This window comes from Panicum virgatum, chromosome 8N (genome assembly GCF_016808335.1).
Source record: "Panicum virgatum strain AP13 chromosome 8N, P.virgatum_v5, whole genome shotgun sequence".
Lineage (NCBI taxonomy): Eukaryota > Viridiplantae > Streptophyta > Magnoliopsida > Poales > Poaceae > Panicum > Panicum virgatum.
Window position 1 is genome coordinate 47,251,256 of NC_053152.1, and position 27,231 is coordinate 47,278,486.

Below are 27,231 nucleotides of genomic sequence, written 5' to 3' on the forward strand. Positions count from 1 at the left end.
TAAGGATGTCTTCAGCTGCGTCCTGGAAATAGACTTACAGTCAACCAGAATACATATGTATGCCATAAGGAAGAGGTTTCGGGAAAATGAATTACTTGGTTGGTGTTAGACTCTGATGGACTCGGGGAAGCTTGTGCTGATTTCTTGATGACTCGCCTCGTGATCATCTTCCTTTTCTTAGTTGGGACTCAGGGGGCAACACTTGCAGAGGTTTGTCTTCGTTTAGAAGCCGACTGGAGTAAGTCTGGCTGAGCAGCCATTATTACTTTCTTCATTGATGGAGATCCCTTGCAAAAGAGGACATCAGGAGCAGTTGGAAGAAAGTGGAATGGTTCCCCGTTACTGGCCACGGGTTATGGATCATCTTGTTGCTGTAAGCAGGGTGAGCAGGATTAGTCAAGCAAAGGGATAGAGGGCTCAGAAAGGATAAGTGCACAGGTTTAGTACCTCTTCCTCGGGGATTATATATTCAGGATCAATTTGCTGCAGTCGAGGACCTAAAGTTTTTCTAAAAACATGAGTTTTCCACATTCCCCACCATGTGCAGAAGTCGATTGATGAGGGAGTGAAGGACAGATCGGCTGGTATTGGAATGTGGAGATTGTCAAACATGCTGTAGCATCTTGAACTGGTGAGGCCATCAGGCACATCAGCTCTACTCTCCACCAAGTGGTGAATATGGAAGTGTGGAGGGACTTGTCCTAAGCCAAATTGCCGAGCTGCTATGACTGGTTAGTAGGTTTCATAGCCTGGTTTGATAATTCTATTGGAAGTACTCATGCCAACAGGAAGGAAGCCAGGTCGAATCATCAGGGAGTATAGATGCCGAGTGCTGTCGTCATCGGCAAAACTATCCAGCCTAATGGCAGTTGGGTTCTCATAAAATTCAGATTCAGTGAATGGAAAATAGAGTGGATTGTCCAGTCCTTTGTAGAAAACTCTGAACCAGTCTACTGCATCTATTGGATTTAGTCTGCTGCCAGGGAGGCTGAATAGGGCTTGGCCATAGCTAGTGCATATAATTGGCTTGCCGTTTTCGTCGGGGAAGGAGTTCTTGGTTAGGCTTTGAAAGTTTGGGATCTAATGCTGAAAGTAAAGTTGTGCCCATAACTGAATGAACCACCAAGGGCCTCCAGTTCTGAGTTTCCTTTGGTTGAGCAAATTGGTTGTCATCAGGTGGAGACATCTGTATGTTTCTCCAGGGAAAAGTCTGCCTAGGCCGGTGCTGTTGCCATGGGCCAGGTGGTAGGCCAAAGGAAGGTAATTCTTAGTTGGAGCTAAAGAAGGACCACAGAAGATGAAATGTTCTAACCAAAGATTTAAAAAGGCTGTGTGTTCCTTTTCAGTCACTGGACCTTTTGTTTTCATGTGCTGGTTCATGTAAGTGCCACAGTTTGTGCAATTTGCCTTGGATGAAAGTTTAAAAGGTACTTCTGCCATTTTGTGGGCAGCAGGATTAGGGGATCCAATGTCTAGGCCAGTGATCATGGTGACATCTAGCAGAGTAGGGGGTCATGGGACTATGGCCAAAGAGGAAACAGTTCTGGGCATCAGACCAAAAATAGCCGATGGTTTTCAGAAGGTTCTCATCTTTGTCAAGGGGTGATAATGATAAGCTAAGTGCATCGGCTATGTTCAATTCCTGCCACATGGGCATATAAGTTTTTGCTACTCCGCTATACCATGTGGTCCAGCTCTCAGGAGGGTTAGGCCAGGCTCTTAAGCAGTCGGCCCAGAGGTTCAGGTCAATGTTTTGACTTACGAAAGGGATCCTATTTGCTTCACAGGAGATTAGATCTGTTGGATTTTCATAAGTACGTGGGCCAAGACAAAAGGATTTGGGATTGGAAGGATGCGGTAGAAGAATGTCTGACACCTGAAGTTCAGAGATTCAGAAATTTACATGAGGTGTCATATTTCAGAGTTTGATTTGTTGAAGGCTCATCAAGCTAAAGAAAGTTAAAAGGGCAGGCTGAATATTACCTTTAGGCCACAGATTGTTGCATCATCGGTTGCAGAATTCGTCGTCTGAGCTGCAAAGTCTGCCATGGTTCAGATCTGCTGGTTTAGGGTTTGGTTGTTTTGTGGGTTCTGATTCGAATTCTGGATGATTTGCGAAGTCTTTGCTCGAATTTATGGAGCGGGGTTCTCGAATTACGCTCGGACTTGGAGTGTCTATTACGAGTCAGATTCAGAGTGGAAGTGGTGTTCTGTTCTTATGCGGGTTGCTTCCAATTTTGAATTCTGTCGGCTCTTGGACATTAGTAAAGCCTGATGTGATGCCATCGGCTTTTTGGGTGAGATCCAAACAAACAAGATGAAAAGTGACTTCATTAAAAATTGGATTTTTACAAGCAAGAAGCCGATTTGACAAAGGATGAATCCTTCGGCTTTACAGTCCTACTTCTAATCTACTACCTACACCTACTGCTCGTAGGTACCTAGTACCTACGGCGCTTGGGGCTTCGAGCCGGTGCATCTCCGCTGTCGCTGTCGTCGTCGTCGTCGTCGCTGGCGCCGTCGAAGGCGCTGCTGCCGCCGTCGGTCTCGGCGTCGTCGCTCCAGCCGCCGCCACCGCCGCTCTCTTCCTCTCTGTCCTCCTCGGAGGACCCGAGGAACCGGAAGGACTTTCCTCCCATCGGCTCGTCGTCGCTAGAGGAGGAGCCGATTTCCTCTTCCGAGGAGGAATCGGCTCCATCCCAGGAGAAGCCATCGTCGCTGGTACTCTCCAGCTTCTCCTGGAACAGGAGCTGGAGGTCTTCTCCTTCAGTCTTGGGCTCGTCGTCTCCAGAGACGATCCCGAAATCGAACTCCTCTGCATCCCAATGCAGAGGAGCGAGTGCCTCGTATGCCGCCATCGGATTGTATTCCGGTGTCGGTTCTCGACTCTTAGGGATGGAGTCGAGGGAGGAGGCAGAGAGGCTTGAAGAGGAAGGAGAGGAAGGATGGTCGACGGAGTTGGAGCCGGAGGAGGAAGAAATCGCCATGGCTATTGGAGGTTGGGGTTTTCTGTGCTACTCGGCTTTGGGAGGAAGATGAGTTTGCCGTGAAGAGAGCCGATTCGGGATGAGATTAAATAGTAAAAAAATAGGAGATAGATCGGCAGTTTCACGTTATACAAGGAGCCAGTTGCAGAGACGTTGCGTCTTCCTTGGTGGTTGCAGTGTGTTTTAGTGAGCATTAACGGGAAGATGAAGTGATGGAGTGGTTTTGGAATTATCATTGCCAAAACCAGGGGGGCATGTGTTATCGCCATAAATTAACAAGGTTAATTAATGGGCCGCAAGCGAGTTGGGCTTGAAGCAAGGATTAAAGAAGGCTTGAGAATCGGCTCCTGCATGAGTATCTGGGCCGTGCAGGCTGTGTATCTTTAGATTTAGTTCAGATTGAGTTAGGGATAGAGTCCGATATGGAAACATTAGTTTAGATTATTTCCCAAGTCTCCGAACTATAAATATGTATCCTATGATATTCGTAAACAAGAGAACGTCATCACGTTTTGCAACAACACCTTGGCGCAACGCCGCCCCTAATTCTAGGGTTTCATCTAAGTAAGCGTCATGCTGCCCTGATCGTCTTCTTGCGATCAGGGCAGCATTGTTCTTGCCTTTACCTTGGTATTACTTGTACTAAAGCATTTTTTATGGCGAGTAGTGCTAGTTATCTTGATGTTCATAGCATGATTTTAGTAGATCTATCATGTTCTTATTGTTTACCATCTACGAATATCATGTTTTCTCTATGCGTTCATGCTTGATCTTAAGCTAATTCTCGTTGTAGAGGATTAGTTGCGTAGAGTTGACACCTTGCTTCTTTTCTATCTAGTAGACCCAATCTGTTACGGTTTGTTCTTATTTTATAAGGATTAGCTCAATATCTGCTAGGTTAGGCCCTACAAATGGATTGGATGTTCCGGTGATGTAATAGATGCTTTATCTTAGCCTTGATAGGGATTGTTCCGGGAATCGGCTCTTGCTAGTTCTTAGGCCTCTGTTTTTTGTTATGGTTTAGTTATCTGTTATGTTCGCTAGGCCTAGTTACGTGTAGGACGTTCCGATCTATCGGTGAAGCTTTTACTGTTGTGGATCAGATCAGCCAGATTTAATTGAAGCAAGTTTTTCACAATCATTTGCTTTATTCATCAATATCCGGATAGATGCAGATCCAATCTGACACCGGGACTCGATCGGTTATTTAAAGCCGATGCAAGAGTCGTCCCGGGGAGCCGACCACGGCTCAGACTTACGTTTCCACGTGTTTGTGTATGCAGGCAAGTTGTTGCAAGCACGTTCGCACCTTCCTGATCGGGTATAGGTCAGGTGGCACGCCTTACATTCTCCGGAATCTTCGGCGTGTGCCGGATTGCGGGCCGTTGTCCGAGCAAGCAGTGCCTGCCAGTGCCCCGGCGACCTCCCGGCTCTTCGTGTTGCCTGTCGCTACTCGCCGGTGGGTTTTGACCGGCAACAGGTAGCCACATAAAGAGTGCAAAAACTCTTGTGTTGTATGAATAAAGAGTTGAGTTCTCATATAGAGTTGGTCTCCTATATTGGTATCTAGGTGAAGGTCTTCTTGGTATAGTGTGGGTGTATAGTTCGTGGAAGAAGTGGTATCATACTATTTTGGTACCGCTTCTCGAAAGTCGGTGTCAAGGTTAGGGGCACCATTTTGTCAACGTGCACCGTTCACATGTTTCAAAAACTAGGCAACGTGTTTGAGAAAATGCACTCAAGATAGGAGGCTAGATTTTGCTTTCATCCGGCCAATTGTCTGTGTCAGATAACAAAAAAAGCTCTTTTGATTGATTTTCCAATAAGGCTTTCTGAATTTTGCTACGCCTCTCCATACACCTAACATTGTGTAGCACAACAACATCACTAAGTACACAAATTGAATGATTACTACATGAGTCAAATGATTCCACAAATGCAGAAAAAATGGTGAACAAATTGAAGGGCGAGGGCCGTACGCATCACGGCATCGTCGACATTGCTGCCGCAGAGTAACTTTTTGTGTGAGGCTCTGGTCTCTTGGGCAATGAAGAATGTACTAAACGAAGATCTCTACAAGGACGAGGTACTGTTGGCTTGATTGCATTACTTACTTCCCTGTGTCTGTCTTTTCATGATTCTGAAAGGTCCCATGCCTTCCCATTTAGGTCCAAAAGCATCCAGATACATTTGATTCTGCTGAGCAATTCGTCAATCTGTATTCTCGATAGTTAAAAGAAGAAACAAGAGCATCGATATGTTCAGCAATACAAAATCACAATCTGACAACAATTGAGTATTGCCAATTACAATCTGTAAAACAAGGTGATTCATCATGTGGTTACTATCTTGATGTCGATCTTGCGATGACCCGATCCAATGATATTCAATGTCATCATGTTGCCGAGGATTTTGATATCTGTTTATTGAGCTCGACATCGCCTCTAGATCCTAACTTAGATATCATGTCATGCCACATTGGGATGGTCACTGGAGTTGGGCGTGACATATTTTTTCAGAAGAGTTTCACAGTTCTAGTTTCAGATTCTAAAGACTTTGTGCCCGAGAAAACTAAATTTGCTTGCTTCTTGACTAACATCAAACATAATATGCAAACAGCTAATATTCTTTCCATTGGTGATGAGAGGAACAATGATGCAGTTCAAGCGGTTGTAGAGCTATACAAAGCCATAAATCAATTATTTTCCAACTTCCTATTTTTTAGCTTGCCCCAAAAACATTCTCTTCTAACTGAACTAGCAAGGTGGCCCGCGCAAATAGCGCGGGTAGCTAGCAATTTTTCTTGATAATATTTAGGATCCTTTTAACTTAAAATTAAATGTATTCAAGTGATTTTGTCTAATTGTTTCATTGTCATTATTTTGTCCAATTAGTCCAGTAATATATCACCTTTTTATCATCTTATTTCATTGTGCAAAATATGTACATGATAAAAGGGAATATCTATGTGTAAACATAGTTTAAATGCAGATGCCCTATTTTGATGGTGCTTCTACGTACTCCCTTTGCTCAAATTATGAAATTAAGAGCAAAGCACTAAGAGTAGGGATTATGTTATAATTCCTTCAATCCTCCTTTGCTCTCTAGTGTCCCTTTTGCTAATATTGTATTTGTTTTTTTTCTATTTTTTATCTAAACATTTAGTTATTATGTCTTAGATTTTACAGGACTCATTTGTTTGTGTCTTTTTCTTCCTGATACGTACGAAAATAGTTTCATAAAAATGTGTATTTTTCATATAGTGATTTTCTTAACTTGTTTATAAAAACTCTAGGAGCTATTTTTATGTATTTGACATACACTCTTATTTGATTATTTTAATTATAAACTCATATGAAAATCAGGATGCTGATTTTACTATATTTTTGTCTTCTTGGACTCACTATGGATCTTTAGTTTTTAGTTGTTTTGTAGTTGTCTATTTCACATACCACTTCTATAGTTTTATGAAAAGCCTTTACTTCTAAAATTATTTCACTGACATGTACCAATGTCTCGTGCGTCCTCCCGTAGCTAGGAAGCATTTCTACCTTCTGCCAGCTGATTCACCTATTGTATTCCGTTACTCACATAATCACATTTGGACCACTGATCTTTCTCTAGACTGGTGCTAGAAATTTAGGACACATCAGATCTCCTCAACTCCCCCTCATTGCACCTTGATGATTCTATAAACACTATTTCACTCTGGGCACTTACTCCCTCCATTTTATTTACATGTTGCATTAGTTGGTTTGTCCTAAGTCAAACTTGACTATCATTGACCAAATCTGTAGAAAGATATAGTAACAACTATACTATCAACATATATTTTATGGTGGATTCAATAAAAAATATTGGTATTGTAAATATTATTTTTTTCTATAAATTTGGTTAAAGTTTACCAAGTTTGTCCTCGGACAAACCTAATACGACATGTAAATGGAAACAGAGGAAGTATATACCACATCCTTGGAAACAGAGAAGATAACAAGTTTGTTGTTTACAATGCAGGCCGGAAAGAAATGCATCACCTGTCCAACAGTGCTCCATTGGAAAAATGGGTTGCCTTCAGGGAACAAGGAATTTCTGGCTAATCTTAGATGTTTGCACAAAAAGCAGGCCGAGTTAGTATGGGCCCCCCAGGAACTCTGAATGGGTGTATTGCCTTTGTGTTAAAAGATTTACTACATCTCAGACCTAAGGTTTTGGTTTGTCTACCAAGCCTGTCATGTCTTCCTGACATTATGGTAGATCTAAATGAACTCTCTTCACTCGATGTTCTTGTGCTTAGCAGGAGACAAGAGGGTACCAAAATGTATGAATTTTTTTTCCTGGAGCATCAAGCTCGGGAACTCGCTCGGGAACTATTTTGCTGTTTGACACAGCATAAAGCTTTAAAATCGATGTCCATGCTTATAGATTTAAGCATATACTATCACATACACTGCATGGGTGCTGATTCATGTGCACACTGCAGCCAGCCTGGACTACTTAAATTCTCATTCCACTCTTTTAAACAGAAGTTTGTAGCCATAATGAGCTAGATTTTGGGATATCTAGTTTACTTGAAGAATCATTCTACCGCATTTTCTTTATCAGAGCAGGATACTACCAGTATTGAGGAGCTGCTAATTGTATTGGAAAACTTTAAAGCTCTGTTGCATCTTAAGGACTTAATAGATAATTGTGTTGCAACAACATTTGGACTTGTACCTCCTGCTAATGTCACTTCAGCTGACAGTACCTCTACTATTGCAAGTTCACTGAGTGAAGCAAGAATGAGTTGCATAAGACTGATAGGCAGCATCAAAAACTCACTGCAATTGCCTGAGTTCAAAAGCAGAGATGATCTTGAAAGGTTTTGCATCAAACACTCCAAAATCATTGTTACAACTCTTGACTGCACATCTCAATTTGTAACGAACATGGCCCCATTTAGGTCATTTCGAGTGATTTTGGTGATCGAGTGACAACGCAATCAATGGGACTAACGAGCTTGCGAGATCATATTTGTAGGATTCTTTAGATCCCTTGGATGGAGTCCAAACCATATCCGAGACGTCCAATGCACTGTCGAGACGAGATGTCCAATGCACCGTCGAGATGAGATGTCCAATGCACCGTCGAGACAAGGTGTTCAACCCACCGTTGCGACCAGTTGGACAAGTGCAACAAGGAAACAGGAAAAACACAGAGTGACCGGATAATCCGACACCACCATGGTCGGACTATCCGACCAATGCAGCCGAATGATCCGACGCAGGAAAAGCATCGTCGGACTATGAGTAATAGTATTCTGCAGAGAGCCTGTTTCAGTGAGTTGGAAAATATTCTTCAGGGTCAGATTATCCGACGGTGTCAAGAAGCAGGCCGGACTGATGCTCGGATCATTCTGCAGAGAGATTGTTTTCGAGGAAGGAAAATTGCCTTCAGGGTCGGATGATCCGACGTAGCCGTCAGAACGCGTCGGACTAACTAGTCGGACAAATGATGTCAGCGAATGGTTTAAAAGATAACGGCTACCATGGAAAATCCAGTGGGGTCGGATGATCCGACGCCCTGGTGAAGATAGGGTCGGATTATCCGATGCCTACGTAGAAAAGGCATAACAGCTCAAAACGGCTAGTTCGACTTGATGGGCTATATAAGCGCCTTCCCCCGGTCATTTTGGAGTTGCTGGAGTTCAGAGAGATCCTAGACACATTGAAGAACACCTCCAAGCCATCCCAAGTGCTTAGTGATCAAATCCTTTAGGTTTAGCACATCCTTGTAAGTGAGAGTGGTAGGATAGCTCATGTTTGAGTGTGATAGCAAGGTTGTGTGCCTTGTGTGCTGTGCTTGAGAGCTGCTCAAGCTTGTACTCGATGAGCCGGCCATCCTTGGAGTCTTGGTGACTCGCCGGCAACGTCATCGACCCTCCGGATTGGTGTGGAGCGGCAACGACATCTTTGTGCGGGGGACGTGGTGACCCCCACACCTTCTTGGTGAAGCTCCTTAGTGGAACCCGGGGCCAAGGTGACCGTGATTGTGTTCACGGAAGAGACTTGGTGTTCGAGAAGCAATACTCTTTGTGAGTGCTTTAACAACCTGGATGTAGGTGTGTCTCTGTGGCTAACCGAACCACAAGATAAATCCTCGTGTCAAAGAGTTTGTTTTCTCTCATCCCTATTTAAGCTTCCGCATTTACTTATTGCAATCTTTGTGTGCCTTTACTTTCTAGAGTAGAATCTTGATAGGATTGGCTATAAGTTGCATAACTCTTTTGGGATGAGGGTTTTTACACTAGTTGAACACTAGTTGCACATCTAGATAGCATGTCTTAGGTTAATTTATGTGCAAATAGTTGGAGCTTAAGGTTAAGGTTTTTAATTTGCCTAATTCACCCCCTCCCCCTCTTAGGCTACGAGCACCTGATTCCTTTCACAGTTGCATGGTGTTGAGTTGGATGCATTTGATATCCTATTTGTTTGTGCTGCTGGCCAAATTACAGAAGACCAATTATTAGTTACATTTGATATGTTAAATCATTTCATACTCTGGTGATGTGCATTTTTGTTTACATCTTATTCCTGCCATATAGACTAGTTTAGGTCTCAAGGCAAAACAATCTTATGCCACTATCTTAATGAATTCCTTTTTTGAAATTATTAGATATGCAAGGAAGCCGGATATGGTGTCAGTATTTCTGAAAGATTAAAACAGTCGGTTTCTGCAATTCAAATGCTTAAGATTCAGTTTGCAATGCGCACCTTTCAATTGCTGAGTATGTTATTGTCCTAAAATCGTTATGTGGCTAACAGTTTTATTGTTTGCGGCATGCAGTTCCGAAAATTAAAAATCAAGGCATATGGGAGCATGGACAAGGACACGGAGGCTGTGACGGCACATCTGCAGAAGGGAGGCATAATGGTCGGCAGTTTTCCAATATCTCGCAACTACTTCAGCCCGAGTCCTTGGGAGGTGTACGTCTATGATCCAGACAAGGCGATCAGACATGAGAAGTCAAGCCTGGCGGCTTCGCACGTGGCGATGATGATCGGCATCGGCCACCGGCTGACATTGTGGTGCAGAACAGTGAGGCCGAATCGGTAAGAAGAAGACCCTCAGGAACCTCTACTGGATCGAGGTTGAGGGCGTAAAGCAGAAAGCAGCTCCTAAAACACCGCGCCAGCGCCGAGCAAGGAAGGGGAGAGAAATGATGCTGTGAGCAGAGACATGAATGGAGAGGAGAGACTAGCAGTGCTGACATGCATTTCTGTACACGATGCCCCTGGAGTTAATAAAAATTTTGGAAATGATTCTGTACAGTGCCCTCTACGCGCACGGAGGGTGTCGACGAACTATGACCTGGTCATCATAATGTCTTTCATAATGGCTCGTGTTTATATTTAAACAGATAGAGAATTTCATAATCCTTCCCTGCTTGGAATTATGTTTTTGTAGGACCGGAAAATGCGACCAGAGGGGGGGTGAATGGGAGCAACTCAAAATAATTTCGCACGGAAGCAAACAGATCAAACTCCCAAATTTCAAGAACTTTAGCAAATTAGATCCAAACGCGAGGAAACTCGAAACATAGGTTCACAAGATCACTAGAAATCTATTCTCAAAATATTATGCAAGGAAATTAAGTATAAAATGCGGATCAAGAAAACCTAGATTGAAACCGACGATAAACCTGACGAAGAACAAATAAGCACGATGCAATGAAACGAAGAACAATACTTAATGATAAAGTATTAAACCAAGTACTTGTTCTTACAAAATTGCATCTAGCCTCCGCCCGATCGTCCTCCCTCTCTTGATTAGAGAGATCAACAAAAATCCCTCACTAGGAATTAAACCCTAGGCTAGACTGGAGAGAGGAGTGCACGCAAGAAGAGCTTCAGGGAGGCGGCTACTGTTCACGGCGGCTACTGTTCACGCGAGACTGTAGCGCGGCACTGTTCACGGCGGCTACTGTAGCAGCGCCCCCCAAAACCTTAAAAACGTATACCCCTCAATCCTAGGTGCCGCATATTTATAACCCATAGGGTGGCACTACCTAAATTACAAATTTGCCATTACGTAAATCAAATTAACGTAATCGGCGCGTATCACGCAATATCATCCTCCACGGCAAACAATCTCGATGTCCGCGATCCTTCCATCTAGCACCATGGCGTCCCGTGATCTCGCCGCACGATGATCCGGAATCTTCTCGCGATCGACAATTGTCCCCATCTTCGGCCACGTCCGCCGCAACGAACGTCCGGGATCTTGGTTTTGTGGCTTAACCAAGAAACCGTCCACCAACGTTCTCTCGCTGTGTCGTCAGGTACAGTAGACATACACCGCACGATCTCAAATCCCTCGAACGCAAGTCTTGATCCACCCTTCACCGCTCTCAGTCCATCGGCGTGGCATCATATCTTCATTCTTCACACGTCGCCGCATGTTCAGTCTCCACCTATCACCTGCAACGACACCAACCAAGAGAAACGTCACACGCACACTGTGTTGTTCAATCACTCATCACAAGGTCCTAGCCCCACGGGCATCTCAATCTCCCCCTTGATGAGTGCATTGACAACACCACACCACACAAATTTATTCAAACAAAAATAGAGTAAAAGAAGAAAGAAAAGAAAACAATCTAACAAACTTGATCCCCAAAGACATGGGCTAGCAACAAAAGCTAGGCTCGACACAATCAAGACAAATACAAGAGTAACTGAAAAGCTCCAAAGCTGACAAACTCCCCCTGTCAAAATGCTCAAACTCTGACAAACTCCCCCTGTCAAAATGCTCAAACTCAACCTCCCCCTGAGACTCAGCAACATTTCAAAAGCATAATCTCAGCAAGAAAAATTAACTCCCCCTGCAAAATGAATTTGTGTCACTCATTCTCCCCCTTGTTGACAAAGCACTCCATCAAGTAAAAGATACATGAGGGGACGGCACAGATAGAAGCTTCAGAGACATATATCAAATACTTATACCAGCGAACCAGCAAAACCAGCTGTTCAGAAAAGCAGCAACACAATGCAATGACCATAGAAATTTAAATTAGAGCCTTTTGAAAACCAATTAGTTAGACCATGCAAACAAATTCAAAGCCAGTATCAAGCTGAAGACAAGACATATAGCAAGCTCACACGACGGGTAACAAAGCTTCCAATCAAAGTTCACTGCAAATGCTTGAATCAGGTCTATGCCATGAAAGACAAACCCGTGGCACACACAACACCTGCGACTGGGGCAAGCTGTGAGTAACCAACTTAGGCTGCCATGCCTAAAGCACAAGTCTGTATATACAAACCCAAATCTCAGCATCATATATATATATTATTCCCAATGTTATATGCTGAATACTGAACCCATTTTTCTTTTGTTGTCCCTGCTGATCTGGGATCTTTTGACAGCCCCTGGACTATAGAGTGCCCGGTTCATGTGTGTCTTTGCGACACAAAGAACATTTGTTCTTTCATAGGCCCAAAAGAAGCTACATTCACAGTGACGAACCGGTCTTTGACCCATTGAAAGGAGCCAAAACCGAACCGTGAGCAAGATATATGTCGAGTATTCAACCAGATACTAGAACAAGAACATGTAAACAAGCCTGATAAAATCATGAAGTATCTGTGTGCTGTTTTCAAAACAAAATATGGTCACCCAAAGCATCACAACCTCTCCAAAGGCATTTATCACAAATTCGCTGAAACAAGTATAAGGCATATGTAACCGAAGCGACAAAAACATTGATACTAGAAAGGATAACACACACCAAACTCACCACGCAAACGTGCAAACGTGGCTTGATCGAGTGGTTTAGTTAAAATATCAGCCAACTGCTGACTAGTATCAACATGCTTAAGCTCAATATCACCCTTTTCAACATGATCTCTTAGAAAATGATAACGAACATCAATATGTTTCGTTTTAGAATGCAGCACAGGATTCTTAGCAACACTGATGGCACTGGTGCTATCACACAATAGAGGAACATGAGAAAACGACAAACCAAAATCGCGAAGGGTAGCTATCATCCATAAAAGCTGAGAACAACAACTAGCAGCAGCAACATACTCGGCCTCTGTAGTAGATTGAGCAACATTGGATTGTTTTCTAGAGGACCAAGAAACAAGAGAAGAACCCAAAAACTGGCAAGTACCTGATGTAGATTTTCTATCCAAACGACACCCAGCAAAATCAGCATCCGAATAACCACACAAACTGAGCGTCGAAGAAGCAGAGTACCAAAGACCAAATTCAGGAGTGAAACGAAGGTACCTCATTATGCGCTTCACCGCCTGACGGTGAGAGGTCCTGGGAGACGCCTGAAAACGAGCACACAGGCACACAGCAAAGTGTATATCCGGTCTCGTCGCAGTCAAGTACAAAAGTGACCCAATCATGCTTCTATATTCCTTCTGATCCACGGATTCTCCATCTTCATCAGCATCCAAAGCTGCGCTAGTCGGAATGGGCGTTGAAATTGGCTTAGCATCAGCCATGTCGAACTTCTTCAGGACATCCATTGTATATTTTCCCTGATGCACAAATGTCCCTTCCTGTGTTTGTTTAATTTGCAATCCTAGGAAAAAGGTCAACTCACCCATCATAGACATCTCAAACTCCTTACTCATTGATTCTGCAAACTTGTCGTGCGCTCATTCAAGTTACCTATCATTTGTTGAGGTGGATGGCGACGCTGAATATGTCGAGGTGCTGTTCTAACAGAAGTTGCCTCCCCCTCAATTGTAGCTAGTTCATGATCAACAATAGGTATAGCTGCAGGATCTGCTGTGGATGTGAAAAGCTCTGAAGGCCCATCGTCTATCGTGCTGCTAGGCGTCTGAATGGGAGTTGCCTCGAGCACAGCTGGATCCTCTGTTGCATCATCATCATCGTCAAGTCCATCAACCTCATCTTCAAAAATGTTTTGTCCAATCTCATCATCACCTGCACACTCAAAAGCAGAAGAGAAACAAGGCATCGTCTCGTCGAAGGTGACCTCACATGTCTCCTCGATGCGATTAGTATCAAGATTAAGAACCCGGTAAGCTCGCCCTTGCAAAGCATACCCCAAGAACAACCCATCAGAAGAACGTGATTCAAATTTGTCCAAATTTCCTTTTTTCAGAATAAAGCATTTACAACCAAATACGCGAAAATGAGAAACTTTTGGACAACGACCATATCTCAACTCATAAGATGTTTTCCCCAGAAAAGCTCTCAGAAAAATACGATTAGCAACATAGCAAGCGGTATTGATCGCCTCAGCCCAAAAACGTCTAGGGGTTTTATGTTCATCAAGCATTGTCCTAGCCATCTCAACAAGCGTTCGATTTTTCCTTTCAACAACACCATTCTGAGGGGGGACATACGGTGAGGAAAACTGATGATCAAGACCCTGTTCTGAACAAAAAGATTTCATTCGAGCATTCTTGAATTCTGTGCCATTATCACTGCGAATTGCTCTAACGACATTATTGGATAACTCATTTTTCAGCTTTAGAACAAGATCATGAATAAATTGAAAAGCCTCATCCTTGGATTCCAAAAAGAACACCCATGAATAACGAGAAAAATCATCCACAATGACGAGCACATACCACTTCCCACCAGCAGAACGAACACGGGCTGGACCTACAGTGTCCATATGTAACAACTCACCCGGTCGTTCTGTCATCACCTGAGTCACAGGTGCATGAGAAGCCGCAATCATTTTGCCATGTTTGCAAGGAGCACAAACCAAATCTTTCTCAAACTTGAGTTTCGGTAAACCATCTATCAAACCCATCGAACTCAAACGGCATAGTAAATCAAAGCTCAAGTGACCCAAACGACGATGCCACTTCCAAATGGGGAGAGAACCATGAGCAACCAAACAACGAGCTTGTCCAAAAGATTTAGAGAAATCAACCATGAAAATTCGTCCAAAGGGGGAGATTTGACAAACAAGGTTACCGATAGAATCTAGAACTCGCGAATTGCCTTTCTTAAAACGCACTTCAAAACCATCATCAAGAAGTTGTGAGACAGAAAGCAAGTTATAATGTAAGTTCCGTACCTTCGCGACGTCCTTTAGCATGAATTTATTGGTTACCTTGATACAGCCATGTGCCATCACTTTTCCTTTACTATTGTCCCCGAATGTAATGTATTCTTTACCGCTCGCGGGGGTGAGGCTGGAGAACCATCTATCATCTCCGGTCATGTGACGCGAACAACCAGAGTCCATTATCCATATGTTCTCCTCGCCTCCATCCTGCAATCAATAGCGAACACGAGAGTGAGCTAATGACTCAACACTGGGGTTAGGATAATGCAATGAAAACCAGTGCTGGGCCATTTGCTCAAAAGAAGCATTAGCAAAATCAAATCTCTCGAAAGAACGACGATGCCCACGAGGGGGAAAACGTGGCATGTCATTCCTATATGACGCAGGGGCACTATTACGTGAGCGAAAACCAGAAAAGCGAACAACTGGCGCTCGTCTAGAGTCACTACGATCATAGGCACCATGTGCAGGGTACCGATCACGTCGTTCAGCACGCTTCCTACGGAAGCAAAACTCCGCCAAATGACCATCACGATCACAAAAATCGCAATGGTAAATATTTTGAGTAGGAGCAACGACAACCTTAGCCTTAGAAGTGGAACCAGAAAAATCAGGCTTAAGGTTATCCAAATGTTCACAAGTTGGTGGCCATGTGTTATTCAGGCTTTTAAAGTGTTTGGGTTTAACCCTCCAAACCTGCTTTTTAGGAACAGACTTGGGAGGTTCTACCACAAAACCTTCAGGTGAGACCGGTGGACTCTTCTCACTGGGAGTAGGCCCATTGTTCTCACCATCTGCATTCTTTTTACCAAAAGTACGCTTCAAATCATAACCAACACCAAAATGTTCACCCCTTTTAATTTGTGCAATAGTCATACCAATCTGGGGCTCACGCACAGAACACCAACCAAGGATTGTTCTCAAATGAGTGTTTTCTTCTTCTAAAGCAGCATTGTCCTTCTTTAAGATGGAAATTTCAGCAACAAAAGTAGGACAAGTCAAACACTCAGGTAAAACAGGACAAGTGTGTTTCTCCAACTGAACAATATGGCATTTAGCAACATTCAACTCAGTTTGCAAAATTGGACAAGTAGCACAAGCACCAAGTAAAACAGAACGAGAGCGAAGTTCTTCCAATTCAATCTTAGCACAATCAAATTTATCAACTAAAACAGCATGCTTAGATTGCAATTCAGAAATAGAAACCATATGAATAGAACATTCCTCACATTCTACAGCAGCAGGTGTAGCATCTTTTAGTGTTTTTAATTCAGCAGATATTCTATCATGATCAGCCTTAAGTCTTGCTAGAATTTTATTTTGTTTATCAACAAGTTTAGTCAACTCTTCAATTTCTTCTTCAGCAGAATTTTGTACCTCATTATCAGAAGAGTCGTTGCTGCAGTCATATGCATCACCCTCATTTAAAGCCATAGTGCACATGCCTCCCTTGATGTCAGCAAGAAAACAGAGTCCTCCATCATTGGTCTTTTTGGGCTTCTCATCTTCGGACTCTGAATCACTAGAGTTGTAGGAGGCATCTGAATCAAAGCTACCCAGCGAAGAAAAGAGAACATGTGCAGCCTTCTTGATTTGCTTGTCAGTAAACTTCTGTTGTCCCTTCTTTCTCCCACGCCTATCACTCTTGTTCTTCCTGTCCCTTGATTGTTCCTGGCGCCTGTAGCTGTTGCCATGCTCCGGTGCCTTCACCTTGCTTGGACAATCAGCAATGAAGTGTCCACGCTCACCACAGTTGAAGCATCCTTCTGAACGCCTTCTATTTCGCCTGTTTTCATATACCCGCTTGAACTTGTTGGTGAGCAAAACAAGCTGATCATCATCAAATACCTCCAACTCATCATCTGCAATATGACACAAGGAGGACAAAGCAAAACTAGGAGTAGATAAAAGATTAGCATTAGTGTTAGTACTCCCAGAAACCAAAGCCATTGGAATATTTGAAGAAGAACCAGCTGTGGGATTGTTAAGCTTTTTTCGAAATTGGATGTCGATCTCTTTGGATTTAAGCTTACTGAAAAGCTCATCAGTTGTAAGAGTCTCATAATTAGTAGACTCAACAATCGCTTCCACTTTTGTACCCCAAACATCCAAGTCGAGTGCATGCAACAATTTGAGAGCCCTTGCATGATCATCATACGGCATAACCATTATGTTGGCTTTCATTTTGTTGACAAGACTCAAAAATCGAGCGAAAAGATTTTCGATAGACTCACCAGGCGATTGCATAAAATTATCATATTCGCGCCTGTAAGTTTCAAATAACCGGATCTTCACTGCGTTGGTGCCCTCATGAAAATTTTGTAGAGTAGACCAAATCTCATGAGCAACTTGTTTGTCAGAAACACGATCAAATTCAGATTTGCTCAAAGCAGCAAAGAGAAAATCTACAGCTTTGTTATTGTTTTCATATTTTGTAGCGTGAGCTGCATTTGAGGGATCAGCTGGAATCACATAAGTCGTATCAATTGTAATATTCCAAATCGCAATCCCTTTCCCCTTGAGAAAGGCACTCATGCGAGCCTTCCAGTACGGGTAATCGGTTCCATCAAAAGCAGGTGGATGTGAAGACGAAGTCATGATCGCCACAAGTGGATTTCACAACAGATTAGGTATGAGAAAACCTTAACCGGCTCTGGTACCAATTGTAGGACCGGAAAATGCGACCAGAGGGGGGGTGAATGGGAGCAACTCAAAATAATTTCGCACGGAAGCAAACAGATCAAACTCCCAAATTTCAAGAACTTTAGCAAATTAGATCCAAACGCGAGGAAACTCGAAACATAGGTTCACAAGATCACTAGAAATCTATTCTCAAAATATTATGCAAGGAAATTAAGTATAAAATGCGGATCAAGAAAACCTAGATTGAAACCGACGATAAACCTGACGAAGAACAAATAAGCACGATGCAATGAAACGAAGAACAATACTTAATGATAAAGTATTAAACCAAGTACTTGTTCTTACAAAATTGCATCTAGCCTCCGCCCGATCGTCCTCCCTCTCTTGATTAGAGAGATCAACAAAAATCCCTCACTAGGAATTAAACCCTAGGCTAGACTGGAGAGAGGAGTGCACGCAAGAAGAGCTTCAGGGAGGCGGCTACTGTTCACGGCGGCTACTGTTCACGCGAGACTGTAGCGCGGCACTGTTCACGGCGGCTACTGTAGCAGCGCCCCCCAAAACCTTAAAAACGTATACCCCTCAATCCTAGGTGCCGCATATTTATAACCCATAGGGTGGCACTACCTAAATTACAAATTTGCCATTACGTAAATCAAATTAACGTAATCGGCGCGTATCACGCAATATCATCCTCCACGGCAAACAATCTCGATGTCCGCGATCCTTCCATCTAGCACCATGGCGTCCCGTGATCTCGCCGCACGATGATCCGGAATCTTCTCGCGATCGACAATTGTCCCCATCTTCGGCCACGTCCGCCGCAACGAACGTCCGGGATCTTGGTTTTGTGGCTTAACCAAGAAACCGTCCACCAACGTTCTCTCGCTGTGTCGTCAGGTACAGTAGACATACACCGCACGATCTCAAATCCCTCGAACGCAAGTCTTGATCCACCCTTCACCGCTCTCAGTCCATCGGCGTGGCATCATATCTTCATTCTTCACACGTCGCCGCATGTTCAGTCTCCACCTATCACCTGCAACGACACCAACCAAGAGAAACGTCACACGCACACTGTGTTGTTCAATCACTCATCACAAGGTCCTAGCCCCACGGGCATCTCAGTTTTGACTAGTTTTTGCAGAGCAGCCACAGATGTACCAACGTTTTAGGCACTTTGCTGCGTAAAACCCCACTTTTGTCGACCCAAATGCTTAGCAGGATCACATGCGTTGGGCACACTCAGTCTTCTAGCAGCATATCAATGATACAGCTGGACCAGAGCAGCTGCAGCCAGCCGTAGGTGTGCATGCATGCAAAATGCCCAAGGATCTAAAAAAGGCCCAATGCATGAGGATATCCATAAGCAGCAGGGTGGCACCTTCTTGTTTGAACTGTTCTAAAAAAAACCTTCTTGTTTGAACGAATCAATGGCATCCCGCCGCTCCACCAGCATGATCCCATCCACTTGGATTAATGATGCAGCCTCTCCTGCACACCCGCCACCGCTATCGCCCGGCGATGTCATCAGAGATAAGTTAGCACAGAAAATATTTTGGATTCATTCTTTGTTTTTGAAAATTATACTCAATCACGTCCTCTTATATCAAAAAAATACTTCCACTTGTAGGTGTATCCAATATGACGCTTCGACAAGAAATATCGGCATAATTATACTGTCTTAATTTAAAAGAGTTAGTATTTCACAAAAATAAAAAACCACAGGTCTCAATTTTTTTTAAAAAAAAAACATCACTACTATAGCATTATAAGAAACATTAATCGCTTTGATGCTGCTACCCAAATAAATCCCAATAGAGTTTAAGTTTGCAACACAGGCATCCATTGGTAATTTAACAGCAGAATTTTGAGAAAGAGCTCCTGGTGAGGCTACTCTCGGAGTCTTGAGCATATCTGCTACCGGGCTGTCCAGGTTCCTAGCAGTGGTACACTTCTTGACCTTGTTCATCACTAACTCATTTGCTACAGAATTTCCATCGGCAGAATATGAGAAGTTTGTACGAGCGCTACGACGTTTACCATCTATGAAAACTGACCCAACCTCTGAAGCGTAAGCCCCTTTCGTACCTGCGGGGATGTTGATTGGCGTCATATATGCTGCCGATGTTACTGTCTCCGGCTGCCCCGACATCAAATGAGCACCCAACAGCTTCACCTGCTTTTTAGGCGTTGTCGTCTCTTCCAAAGCAAGCTCTGCCGTAGGTAATGTTGAGGACGTGTGAGAAGTTATTAGTTTAGATATTCAAAAGCGCAGTCAAAATCTGGTCAAACCCATGTATTCAGCCTTAACCTGAAATTTGTCCAAGTCAGGAGAACAGACTGAAGCCCTGAATCCACCCCGTAGGCGTAGACACTAGTTTTTCTCCAAACTTTGCTCATAAACTCTCCAAAATTTCTTTCTATAACTTATACTTCTATATGTTCCAACTTGACATTCACAGCAGTTCGACCATAATATATGGAGCATATTGGCCCTCGAAATCCACCCCAAAGTTTGCAAAAAGTCATTCTACACATCTCTGAATTTTCAGCAAAAGGCATATTTTCGACCAAATTTGGAGCCACATATCTCTCAAAATGTGCGTCTTCTATCGAAGTATCCTTCCTAAAACATGTAGAGGCTTCTTAGGGCTACAACTTTTGTATAGATCAGTCGGGTAGGTTGTACACGTTTTATGGGAGTTTTGGCTGGCCAAACGCTGTCGCTTTGGAGTTGTCGAACGGTGTCTGAATCGACTCGTTGTGGTCGTGCTCGTCAGTGATCGTCTCCCTCGCTCACCTGGCCGGCTCACGTTTCAATCAGCACGGGACGGCCTCCTCCTCCTCCCTCGCTCGCCGTCCAACCCCGCAAATGGATTGATGGTGAAGTCCTCTTGCTCAGGGGCTCGCTAATGTCGCGCGTTCGTCCTTGGTCGCTCCGGAACGCCGGCTTGCCGCCGCGGCCGGCATGGGCGCCGGAGCCCGTGTGCCGCCGGCCATCGTCAATGGCCGGCCTCGACTGCTTCGCCGGAGCCGGCGGAGCACCGCGCCACGGCCCCCGGCGTGCAACTCTGACTCTGACGAGGCACCGCGCCGCGACCCCTCCTTCCGTGATTCAGTCCATCTGCATCGCACACGCCGCATCGGACGGCTGTAGGCGCCCAGGGGTGGACGGTATTTCAAATACCGTCCATCCCCTGAGGCCGGACGAGGAACGCTGCCTCCGCCTCACAGCGCGGCTCGCCGGGGCGCCGCCGAGCTCCGGCCGTCTACCGCTTCCCTCCCCCCTCCCCTCCTTGCCGCCCAGCTTGGCCAGTACCTCCGCTGTAACTCTGCTGCAACTCTGCTGCGGCTGTGCCTTCCCTTCCCACCCAATGCATCTAGATCTGCAGCTGTATGCCGGACGGAGATCGGGAGATGAGGCTCCGTCTTGCTCTGTTCGCCTGCTGAAGAAGAACTAAGGGCTAGGAGATGAAGAAGAACGTCATGCCTTCTTCCTCGCATAATGCCGTCGCCTGCAGGAACGATTCAAGCACGGTCAGGCCTGAACCCTGAAGTCTGAATCACAGAAGAAGACAGCAGGCACCGGCTAATGGACTTGGACACTTGGTGCGCGGCAGCGTGGGGGTCGGAGGCGACGTCCTCGAAGAGCACCTGCGTGAACTCGCCAGCGGCGTGGTCCGCCATGTTTCGGTACAAGCCGTTGCTGTCGGACTCGGACACCTCCTGCTGAGTGCAGAGTGCAGAGAGCAGAGTTTCAGACAAGGTACTTCCAGCATTGCAGGGTCCTCACAAGTTCAGAACAAGAAAACTGAGTGGCTGCCCTTATATACAGTCAATCAGATCTTCTCCAGAATTTAAAAGACAGATTCAAATATTTAAGCAAGTAATGGATTAAGAAAATTACTTGCAGTTCAGAACATGCTGCTTTGTACAGGCTACACAGAGATACTTCCTGATTAGCACTATCGGACAGAACAGAACTTTCAGGCTTTGGCACGCAGTTCTGCAATTTTTTTGATATTGGAACCATCATTCAGTTCTGCACTTCTGCAGGTTCCTTTAGTGTGTCCATTGCACAATAATGCGCGACTGAGTTTTCTTATCTTGAGAAAAACTAAATCAACCATGTACAGTACAGACATGGAATTCAGCTTGACAGATTCAGCCCGAGAACTGCAGGAGATCACACATGCCAACAGAGAAAGTGAGGATGTTTCAGATGTTGAGCCCTCGCATGCGGTGTGTAAACAAGATGGACAGATGCAGCTATGACATTTCTTCCAGGGCACCATCTTCCGTGGGAAGCGGAGAACCATATCAACTTCTGAATCTGAACAAACAGCATCCAAATACCTTTCATACTGATGCTGCATGGACATGGAGAGCAGCATGTCTTTTGGCAAAAAAAAAAAAAAAAAGGTGCTCATTTAGACACAACTTTTACAGGAAGGAAAGATCAATCTTTCTTTTGGACAAATCATCATCCAAACCGCATCATCCTGAGTTAGGTGGGCCCACATGTCACTCCCATGGTGAACAGCTCAAGCGGCTATGGTTCTGCCGCCGTCGACGCAGATGACCTGGCCGGAGACGTAGGAGGCCGCCGGCATACACAAGAACGCCACCACGGATGCGATCTCCGCCGGCTCCCCCGTCCGGCGCAATGGAATTTTCGGTAAAAATTCTTGCTCCACGACTCCCAGGTCTTGCTGTGCTCACTCATCAGATATATAAATAAATCAGGTAATCCATGAACTCGCTAACAGAAATATATATATCGACTGATTACATACTATACCAACCGCTTTCGTCATCATGTCAGTCATGACCAGGCCTGGTGCGATGCAGTTCACACGAATGCTGTCGCGGGCCCACTCGGCAGCCAGGCTTCTTGTTAGCTGGTTCATTCCTCCTGCATGCAAGTTCCAACGATGGGGAAATATATATCAACGTATAAATATATTACATAAAAAATATATGAGTAACTCCAAGAAACTCTCTAGATTCATCCTAGTTTTTAGAAATAGAGATTTTGATAGAAAAAATAGCCTCCAAGAGATTCTCTAAGTGGTTATCTAAATATAGCCATAATCTATTCCGGATTTCTCGCTAGCCAAATATAGATAACGAAAATAGCTATATGTACATTTATCACATAATATATTTTCAAAAAAATTACAACTGTATAGGATTATTATAATCATTTTTAAAAAAATGATAGTTAGATGTTCCTTAGTTGATTAGAGGTGCATTTAGCAGAGCTCTCGGAGCTGATTTCTATATATTGAATGAGCAGAAGCTCTGCCAAACAGTTTTTCAGAGGGAATTGATTCTTTGCTGATTCTGTGAAGTGATTCTGTTAAATGAACTAAAATGCTACGATCTAGAAAAATAGCTTCTCCTAATTTTGTGAAGTGATTCTCCATCTTGATTTTAAAAGATTATGCTAGAGAATCACTCTCAACCATAAAATCACTTTTCTCATAGAATCAGCTCCCATAGTGAATCAAAGTTAGATGGAGCTCTAGCAAACAGACCCTAAGTCTCTGTCCAACATGAATAATTCTCTCATTTAAGGCTCATTATCTGCCTAGTGATAGACGAGGGCTTTGTGGACAATAAAACGTTTGCAATGATTTCATCAATTTCAAAATTTACCATATCTCATTCTTGTGTTGATTATAGGGCTCAATAATTTCTCATTGGAAGTTTTGCTTGTAAAAACTTGGTTTCTCTATGAAAATATATTTATAACTAGTAGGGGTGTTAAACACCCCTCCTGTTCCGTCAAAAAAAAAAACTCTTCTATACATAGGCACTCCTATGTAGGGATGTCAATTGGTGACCTTTAGGTGCCCCTACAATCCTCTTTAGTTCAAAATTTTGTACTAATTCTCCAAATTGATATCAATTTAGAGAATTAGTACAAATTTGAAACTAAAGAGGGTTGAAGGGGCACGCACTCAAGAGTCACCAATTTGCACCTCTACTCATATGCCAAAGTGCGCGGGCGTGCCAGTTCACATAAAAGAATAATCAATAAACAAAGGTGTTGGAAAGATATCGTTTTGATTACAGGTGCAAAAGTTGCATAATATTCGTACCTTTGGACATGCTGTAGAGCACGGCACCCGGATAGCCCAGATAGCTAGCGATGGAGGAGATGTGCACGATGCTTCCCCCGCCGGCGATGGCGGAGTTCCGGAGGAGAGGGTGCGCGAGCTGGCTGAGGTGGAAGCACGACTCCAGGTTGGTCGCCATGAGGCCGGAGTAGTCCTCCGCCGTGCACTCCACCGCCGGCTTGGCCACCACCTGTGCCGCGTTGTTCACCTGTCGTCACCGTCGTCGTCCATGCACGCCGGTCATGCATTAGTGGTGATCCGTAGTCCGGCGAGAGCGGTCTGTAGGCAAATTAAAGGCCCGGCTGCAACTCACTAGGATATCGAGCTTGCCGGCGAAGGTGTCCCCGACCGTGCCCATGAGCTTCGCCCTGTTGGCGCGCACGGCGACGTCGCAGACGGAGACGGTGACCTGCAGGCCCTTGTCGGCCCACCGGCGGCGGCACTCCTCCAGCTCCGCCGCGTTGCGGGAGCACGTGTGCACGCGCGCGCCGAGCCGCGCCAGCTCCTCCACGATGGCGTGCCCGATCCCCTTGCTCCCGCCGGTGACCAGCGCCGTCGCGCCGGCGAGGCTCCACCTCTCGCCGCCGCCGCCCGCCGCCGCTAACGCCGCCATCTCCTCTCTCTACGCTGATGCTTGGCTACTATGTGGTCTAGATCAACGCTGCGATGACAAACGTCCGTTTGTGCAAGTGTCAATAGACAATTCTGTGTACTCTCTGTAGTAGAATTGTAGAAATGGTATCATGTGTGGTCCATTTCTTGGTCTGATCTGGCCGGCACGGGCTTGTTTTTGTCCAAGCAAAATCTGATGTTGAACGGCTTGTTTTTAGCGATTGATTCCATCGAAAGTATTTATGTAGTTGTTTATTAGATAATCGGCGGAATTATTTGTCTGGTGTGGTTAATAAGTCCACACAGACAATTTGTCCATCCAAAAAAAAAGGTCCACACACAGACGTACACGTCAGCAGGGATGCAGCACCACGTAGACCTAGGGGCGGTAAAGGGCCCAACATTTTGAACTAGAAAATCTAAGAGCCGGGCTCTAATCTTATGCAATTTTGAGTTAAAAAATTTAAAGGCTTGTTGGACTGTGAAGATGCCACTAGGGTCATGGCCCATTACCACCCCTACGTAGGCCCTCCCCAGCTTCTGCACGCCACGTGTACGCTGCCACAAGCTCTTCTCTGCTACAGAAGCCACTCACCGATTGAGTGGTCTGGGATCTATACAAGCCATTGCCATGCATGCCAATGATTTGCTTGTCACATGTTTCAGAACACAAGTTCAGAGTCCTCATGAACCATGAAGCAGCAGCTTCGATCGAGACCACCAGATACAAGGAGATCACAGTCCATGCATCCAAGTAGTTGTTCCTTTTACACATAACTTAACATGTAAATTCTCCATCACCATTTTCCTTTTTGTTTCCGTTTGGTTGGTTCTTCGATCATCGTCGATGAGCTAGCTGCTCAACTAAGCATGCACTTATGGTTCGACCACCGTGTAACGAACATGGCCCCATTTAGGCCATTTCAAATGATTTTGGTCATCGTATGACAATGTAATCAATGGGACTAACGAGTTTGCAAGATCTTATTTGTAGGATTCTTTAGGTCCCTTGGATAGAGTCCAAGCAAATCTCGAGACGTCCAATGCACTGTCGAGACGAGATGTCCAATGCACCGTCGAGACGAGGTGTCCAATGCACCATCGAGACGAGGTGTCCAACCCACCGTAGAGATATCAAGTCGCAGTGAAAAAGCAGAGATAGAATATATTTGGAGTGTCCAAATGATCGCTGCGACGAGTTGGACAAGTGCAACAAAGAAACAGAATAAACAGAGTGAGCTCAGATAATCCGACGACCCCTTGGTCGGACAATCCGGTCAATGCCCTCGGTTGATCTGACACTATGGAAGACAGGTCGGACTATTGCTCGGGGTATTCTTCAGAGAAGGCTCTTGCGCAGAGCTGAAAATTTCTTCAGGATCGGATTATCCGACGCTAAGGAAATAAAGGTCAGACAAACCATCGGATCATGTACCAGAGAGCATGTTTTCCAGGCCGGAATCTTCTCTTCAGGATCGGATGATCCGACGCTTTTGTCTTGAGTGTCGGACTAAGTGTCGGAGCAATGATCAAAGAAGGTGTTTGGAATTCAGGGTTTATCCTACTGCACCGGATGATCCGACGCATGATCAAAAGAGGGTCGGACTAATGCGTTGCACAAATGATTTCAGCAATTGGTTTGAAACTCAACGGTTACCATGAAGATGACAGTGGGGTCGGATGATCCGACGCCTACGCAGAAAAAGCGGTAACGGTTCAAAATGGCTAGTTCGACTTGGTGGCCTATTTAAGCGCCTCACCCCAGCCATTTTGGAGTTGCTGGAGTTCAGAGAAGACCCACACACATCCAAGAACATCTCCAAGCCATCCTAGAGCTCAAGTGTTCAAATCCTTAGTCCTTAGCACACAATTGGGAGAGGTAGTGCTAGGTTAGCTCCTTAGTGAGTGAAAGGCAAGGTTGTGTACCTTGTGAGCTGGTTCTTGAGTGAACCAAAGTGTATCTCGGTGAGCCGGCCATCCTTGGAGTCTTGGTGACTCGCCGGCACGTCTTCGACCCCCCAGCTTGGTGTGGAGCGGCGACGACAAGCTTTGTGCGGGGGACGTAGAGACCCCCTTCCTTAGAGGAGAAGCTCCTTAGTAGAACCTGGGATCAAGGTGACCGTGGACTCGGTGTCCTCGGAAGATACTTGATTGCTGAGAAACAATACTCTTTATGAGTACTTCAACAACGTGGATGTAAGTGTGCCTTTATAGCTAACCGAACCACGAGATAAATCCTCGTGTCACAAGAGTTTGCGTTCTCTCATCCCTCTTTAAGCTTCCGCATTTACTTATTGCAATCTTTGTGTGCCTTTACTTTCATAGAGTAGAATTTTGATAGGATTGACTATAGGTTGCATAACTCTTTTGGGATGAGGGTTTTCACACTAGAAGAACACTAGTTACACATCTAGATAGTTTGAATTAGTTTATTTTATGTGCAAATAGTTGGAGCTTGAGGTTAAGGTTTTTAGTTTGCCTAATTAACCCCCTCTCCCTCTTAGGCTACGAGCACCCGATTCCTTTCAAGTGGTATCAGAGCCGGAACTCACATCTCTCACAAAAAAAGCCAATTACATTGGCAATTTGTGCTACCAGCTCATATGATCGGTATTAGACTTCACCGCCTAGTGAGTTAGCTCATCGAGGAAGCGATGGATTCTTTAGGACCTCCTCCACGATTCGATGGCACGGGCTTCCAACGATGGAAGGTTTTAATGCAATCTCATCTCCAAGCAAAGGGCCTAAATGTTTGGAGAGTTACTAGTGAGGGCATGAAAAATAAGGGTGAACAAAAGAAACAATTTGATAC

At 44.6% G+C, this 27,231-nt stretch overlaps 1 protein-coding gene across 4 annotated transcripts in view; it reads right to left on the bottom strand.

Moving 5' to 3' along the window:
• The window catches only part of LOC120684593 (tropinone reductase-like), an 81,559-nt gene extending 56,935 nt beyond the window's left edge, over positions 1 to 24,624 (bottom strand). The window contains exons 1-4 of one of the 4 annotated variants that reach the window (XM_039966452.1): positions 24,121 to 24,624; positions 23,790 to 24,015; positions 22,488 to 22,597; positions 21,695 to 22,394 (exon numbers count right to left, since the gene is read on the bottom strand). In XM_039966452.1, coding sequence (XP_039822386.1) covers positions 22,227 to 22,394; positions 22,488 to 22,597; positions 23,790 to 24,015; positions 24,121 to 24,420 — 804 coding nt within the window. In that variant the 5' untranslated portion in view covers positions 24,421 to 24,624 and the 3' untranslated portion in view covers positions 21,695 to 22,226. Of the gene's footprint in view, positions 1 to 21,694; positions 22,395 to 22,478; positions 22,598 to 23,789; positions 24,016 to 24,120 lie in introns of those variants that run through there. The other 3 variants (XM_039966451.1, XM_039966454.1, XM_039966453.1) reach the window with 3 other exon arrangements.
• Positions 24,625 to 27,231: the final 2,607 nt, after the last annotated feature.